Raw genomic sequence first — 6522 nt, 5'->3', positions numbered from 1 at the left:
AAAAAAAAAAAAAAAAAAAAAAGAAAGAAAGAAAGAAAAGGGCAACACCAGATGTGAGTTTCGTGGGACTCTTCCTAAGCAAGTTTCTCAGGGAAGAATCTTTACATGATCTTAAATGCCTGGTCTTTCACTGATAAAATTTCTATAGATATTTGTCTACTCCTAGGCTTCCCATTCTGTTCCATTGCTCAATGTTGTATCTACCTGAACACCTCCCCTCCTGGCTAAGCTATCCTATAGCCACCATAGGCTTTTTTCCTCCTGGGAGCCATGCAACTACCCCATGCCCTTCTGTCACCTGTAATCCTCTCCCTCCCTGTTATCCCTACTAATCCTCTCCTGCCTTTGCCTTGCTAATCCCACCCTTCATCCTTGATGACCCAGCTTATGTCATCTCCTCCAGCAAGACTTTTTGATCATCTCCTTCCCAATACATGTTAAGATGCTTGCTTGAACTAGATACTAATGTAAACATTTCGCTTATAGTAACGCAGTTCTTGTAAGGACCTAAGGGTTGGCATGTTATTATACCAGTTTATGAAAAGGGGAACCGATGCCCAGGTAAATTAAGCTGCCTGGGAATACAGCCCAGGCATTCTGGATCCAGACCCACCTCCCTTGTGACAACCTTCACCTCCTAACTGGTCGCTCATTAGCATCATTCATTTTGTGGTGTTCTGTTTGTCTCTCCTACTGAAGTTGAATCTCAGTGAGGGCAGAAAGCATGCCATTTTTATTCCAATTCGATCTCTCTAGGGAACTGTAGATTCATTTATTCATTAGCAAAATGGAGATCATAATATTCTACTGACAAGGTTGTTGCAAGGACTTGCAATGGAAAGTTCATGGAAAGCGCTGTAGGCCCCTGGGCAGACAGAACTCCTCAGGGCTCACCTTGCAGGCCTCTGCTGACCCTCATTCTGTTCGCCTGGGTTCCCACGGGCCCTCCCTCAACCCCTCACCTCGTCTCCCTTCCCCGAAGGCTTCCTGGGCAGCCCATGCTCACTCTCATCACACTCTGCTTCTCTTTTTGCCTCAGGTGGGTGTCCTACAGAGCCAGGCTGCTCTGTTGTGGACTCTGAAGACTCCATGGAAGTCCAGTCCACGGAGAGCCACGCAGAGCCAGTCCAACCTGCAAAACCCATTGCTTACGTGAAACCCTTGAGACGGGAGCCCCCAGCTCGCACAGCGTCAGCTCCTCCTGCGGAGAGAGGCCGGCGGCGGGAAGGAAGCCGGCTGGCAGGGCGAGGCCGTGGCAGAGGGCGTGGACCCCGCAGGAATGCTGGCCAGAGACAGTGGGCAGAATGCTTGCTGGGACCAGACATGCACATCCAACTGCACCACCATGGAGAACCAGGCCACCAGGCGGAACCGGAAATCAGGCAGACCTCAACCTTCTCTTTTCCTGAAACAGCTCCTGTTCCTGGAACTGTGCAGGAAGGCCCTGGCCCTGATGTGGCCCATCCTGAGGTGGGGCATCAGGAGCCACCCCCTGCCTCTGGCCCTGAAGCTAATGCCCAGGAGCCCATGTTGACCCTCTATCCCTGCATCGGGTTTAGGGCTCTGGGTGGCTCAGCTGTTTTACAGGTCATTCAAACCGCCAATGGAACCTATGTTCAAGGGATCCCAGTGTTCGTCGCCAACATTGCATACTGATGTCTATCTGTCACCCACATTGTTCCCAGCCTCCCTTTCTTCCACCTGGACATTTCCCCCAGCCCCAAACTCCAGCCCCATTTCTGCTCCACTCCTCCCCTCCAATCCCAACCGGAGTCCTCGCCTTGTGTTGTCAGGATGGAGCCTCCACACCCTCCTCCCAGGATCCTGACAGTAGTCCACCTACTTCCAATGCCCCTCCTGTCCCTGCTTTGTACCTTCTGTCAAAGTTACACATGCATGGAGTTCCTCAATGCTTGGTAAAACAGGCCAGCAGCTCCCCTCATCTTACTGTGCTTATATTAAAGGCCAATTAGAGATACTTGGAATGAAAAACAAGGTTGTTGGAATCCAAAGTTATGTTGATGGTCTGAATCACAGAATAGATAGGACTGAGGAACAAATCAGTAAAAACTGGATTTTTAGGCAAGAGAGAGATGGACAGTGTGACAGAACAGTCGTCCTGAGGACCAGAGGTCATCTAACATGGAGCTCTCCTGGGAGAGCCAGCATTTTTACAGCAAAATACAAGGAAATCATGGCTAATGATTTCTCCCTGTGGAAGAAATATATGAATCCTGAGCAGGATACGAGAAGAACACTCATTGAGAGTATGAAGTATGGTGAAGAGAACATTCCAAAAGCTGCCTGAGAGCTGAGACCTACAAGGAAAGCAGAATTAGGATGACGTTAGACTTTGCCTGGCAGCATGGATGACTATGGAAAGCAATGGTGCAATATCCTCACAGCTTCGAGAGGAAAATCACTCTGAATCTAGTGTTCTATGAGCAATCAAAGAAATTGTTAGGGAGAGAAGGCAGCAGGCAGTGTCAACTCAAGGGCAAGACCACATGAAGGCAGAAATGGCATACAAAAAAAGGCAGAATCCTACTCACACTGGACCTGAAGTCTGAGCCTCCCCTGAACTTAGAGTACACAACTCATAATGTACAAGCTGCTAAACCCCCTTTCTGTAACAGGTGATTTGAATGGACCTGTTATGTACAGTGAAAGTACACATCATGTGTTTTAGCCAGGAAAAAGCCAAACCAGACATCCTGGAAGAAGTGGGATGCAACAAGAGTCAGTAAGCAAGGAAATTAGGAAACTGTATTATTAAGTCAAGATAAGTATGATTCTGGAAGAAACATGGATGACCTGGAAGTAAAATTCCGGAAGACTTTGACATAGACATGTGGGGCATGAGAAAATTCAGAAGGAGCTAGAAGTTACTGAAGTTCTTATCTAGAGCCTGGACATGATATAGTGGCTGAATATAAGAACAATGAAACTCTAGACTCTGACACATTTTTAAGTCTCAATGTAGGTACCCATTGGGAACCACTAAATGAATTGGAATAGAATGTAAAATTTCAAACAGATTGAGGAAAAAGGGGATCAAAGAACATTTGATGAATCAAACAGAAGGTGTGTGTGTGGGGGGGGGGGTGGTTTGACAGAAACAAGGAGAATGCGTGACTCACTGAAAATGCTAAATAAGGCATCAGTAATTTGATGGCAGTGTCCTTGGCTTCCTCCTTGCCTTAATGGGAATATTTTAAATGTTTCACCATTAACCAAGATGTTTGCTGTATGTTTCTCATAGATGTTTAAGTTGAGGTAGTTCCCATCTTTTCAAGTTTGATAAAAGGTGTATTATGAATTGGATTTTGTATTTTATTAAGTATGATTTTATTAGCTGATTTTCATTCATTTGTAAATATCCAAGTAAAATGAAGATAACTTTTTACATCAAAGATTTTTTTCTTCTGTATTCTATCCTTTTAAATAAACCCTTCTGTTAGACTTATTTTATACTGTAGTTCTTTCACTAAAAGTTCACAAATTACAAATATAAAATGTGTTTACTGAAACTACAAAAAAGGTGGAAATATAATGTCTACTGTCTCTGTTCTGCATTACTATTGTATCATCCCCAGAATCACACAAGTCTATACAAATGAAAGTGTACATTGAAAGAGCATCGTTTGTGCCTTGATTTTACAAACACCTGGCATGCCATCTGCCAGGGGTCATGCTGAAGTGACTGAAGGGTCCAGGCAGGTAATGCAAGTGTGCTCAGGACCAACACCTCTGTGGAGCCCATGCCTCTCCAAAAAAGGCTTAGGCGACTCCATATTGAAGCTTGGCATGGATCACAAGGAGCACTGTGCAGTGGTAGCTGCTTCTTGGTGTCTGTCATCCATAAGCCAGGCTGGAGTGCAGTGGTGCAATCATAGGTCACTGCAGCCTGTACCCCCTAAGCTCAGGCGGTCTTCCCACATCATCCTGCTAAGTAGCTGGGACTACAGGCAGGCACCAAGACCCCTTGGTCATTTCTCTTGGTTTATATATGTATGTATTTATTTTGAAACAGAGTTTCAATCTTTCACCCAGGCTGGAGTGCAGTGGCTTCAGCTCACTGAAACCTCTGCTCCCCAGGTTGAAGTGATTCTTGTTCCTCAGCCTCCCAAGTAGCTGGACCAGAGTCCTGTGCCACCACGCCTGACTAATTTTGTATTTTTAGTAGAGACGGAGTTTCACCATGTTGGCCAGACTGGTCTCAAACTCCTGACCCTAACTGATCCGCCCACCTCAGCCTCCTAAAGTGCTGGAATTACAGGCATGAGTCAACACACCCAGTCAATTGAGGTTTTGTTATGTTGTGCAGGCTGGTCTTGAACTCGTGAGCTCAAGCCATCTGCCCACCTTGGCCTCCTGAAGTGCTGGGATTATAGGTGTGAACCACCACACCTGGCCTTTTTTGTAAAAGAACTTTGTGAAATAAATTCTCAAGTGAGATTCCTACACCAATTGGTATGGCCATATTTTATTTTATTAGTTTACTCTTAATTTAATACTTAAGTTAAATTAAAATCCACCGTGTGTTGTTCTCCTCTATGTGTCCATGTGTGTTCACTGTTTAACTCCCACTTGTCAGTGACAGCATTGTGGTATTTGGTTTTCTGTTTCCATGTTAGTTTGTTAAGGATAGGGGCCTCCAGCTCCATCTGTGTTCCTGCAAAGCACATGATCTTGTTCTTGTCATGTCTATGTAGTATTTCACACTGTATACATTGATGGGTATTTCAGTTGATTTCATGACTTTGCCATTGTGAATAGTGCTGCAATGAACATACTCATGCATGTGTCTTTATAATTGATTTATATCCCTTTGGGTATATACCCAATAATGGGATTGTTGGGTGGAGCCGTATTCTGTTTTAATAGATACTAAGAAATTGTATTCAGATTAGGTAGCATCAACATCAATTCCAACAAGCAGTGATAAGGGCACCTCTTTTCCCCACTGTCTCCCCAGCAATAAATGTTGGGACACTGTAATTTTTTTCCAGTATCTTGGATAAAAATGTTATCTCATTATTGCTCTAATTTGAGTTTTCTCCTACTAATAAAGTTCAGTATCTTTTTGTGGATTTATTGAACACTATTATAATCTTTTCTGTTAATTGCTAATGTATCATTTTTGCACAGTTTTTCTCTTGGAATGTATATCTTCTGCTTATCAATTTGTAGGATCTCATGTGAAAAGTGCATAAGTTCTGCAGGTGTTTTCCTCATTCCAGCCTTTCTTTTTTGGCTTGACGTGGGCTGTGTGTGGCCTGCCTGTGTGCCCAGTCTCAGCTCATACCAGACTCCTTCGTTTGGCCCTGCCCGCTAGGTTGGTTTTCGGATTCCTGGCCTGGGCTCTGCTCCTTCCACGTGAGAGCCAGAGGGCCACGTCTGCCATACAGGTAGCCCACCTTGCACAGCAGTGTGGGAAATGATTTTCTAGTCATTTCAAGATCACCCTCAGTCATTTCATGATTTGATCATAGTTTATTATACACTTGGCCAATTCACGACTTCACTGCCAGCTCAGTGCTCCTGTGCTCCTTTCTCTTTGACGGGGGGGGGGGGGGGGGGGGGGCGGTCATCCACATTCGTTGGAAGGGCTTGCAAAGATGCAGGCATCAGGAGGCTCTTCCTGTCCTAGGAAGACATTGGCCGTCTAGATCCACTGCTGAGAGATCTTTCTCCTTCTATTCATGTCACACTGTGTCCTCTGATCTTCTTCCAGATGACTGGAGTCTTTCCAGAAGTGCTTAGATGACCCTCTTGCCCTCAGGTGCATGGGGACCCCCTGTCTGCTTCAGGCCCCTTTTCCAACATGCCCCCCAAATCCATTTACCTCCACTCTTTACTCACAGATGGCAGGATTCTAGCTCACGACCCATTGTTCTGCTTTTCTTTGCCCTGTCTTTTCCCTCCCAGTTCAACCCACTCTGGGCTGGAGAGAAAAGGCCCACGCCCCTCTCAAGAGCCTCTGTCCACATCCAACACTCCAACTCTTTCCCTGGCTCTCTTCCTCCCTCTAGCTCACAGGATCTCACCGTGTCCTGCAAGTGGGGGACTACTGCCCAGATGGTCAAAGATCTTTTTATGCCTATTCTCTGTAGCAAAACTTTCTCCCCAGAATGTGCTTTGGGACTTTGGATTCTGATAATCAAAAACTAGAATTTTAAGACTCAATTTGTTTTCAACTATTTGATTTCAAGAGTATATTTTGAAAGTGTTTTTAAAAACTATATACCCAAGCAGCACAGAATTATTTCATTATTTTTGAATTTAAAGTGGTGTCATAGCCTTGCCCCACTATTGGACTGTGAGTGTAGAATGCTATTAATGGGTCCAGGGCACTGAGAGAGTGAATGGGGGGTAACAAGTGGGATCCCATTTTGTGGCTCATGACAGAAAACAAAGGTAAAACTGGCTGAAACAAACCTAAGCTTATTTCTCTCTCACATGGAAGAAGCTCTCTAGTTTGTAGTCTAGGTCTTATATGCAGCTTTAGGGTCTTTCATC

General features: G+C 45.0%; 1 protein-coding gene across 1 annotated transcript in view; it reads left to right on the top strand.

Annotated features, from left to right (window-relative positions):
- The window catches only part of LOC108531829 (proline-rich protein 20A-like), a 3746-nt gene extending 2090 nt beyond the window's left edge, over positions 1–1656 (top strand). Inside the window, exon 3 of the mRNA XM_017875458.1 lies at positions 1033–1656. Within this exon, the coding sequence (XP_017730947.1) occupies positions 1033–1656 (624 nt within the window). The remainder of the gene's footprint in view (positions 1–1032) is intronic.
- The last annotated feature ends 4866 nt before the right edge of the window (positions 1657–6522 follow it).

The sequence above is a fragment of the Rhinopithecus bieti genome, unplaced genomic scaffold (genome assembly GCF_001698545.2).
Source record: "Rhinopithecus bieti isolate Rb0 unplaced genomic scaffold, ASM169854v2 scaffold_9015, whole genome shotgun sequence".
In the NCBI taxonomy this organism is placed as follows: domain Eukaryota; kingdom Metazoa; phylum Chordata; class Mammalia; order Primates; family Cercopithecidae; genus Rhinopithecus; species Rhinopithecus bieti.
Note: the sequence above shows the minus strand (reverse complement) of the source record. Positions and strands in the feature narration are given on the sequence as shown.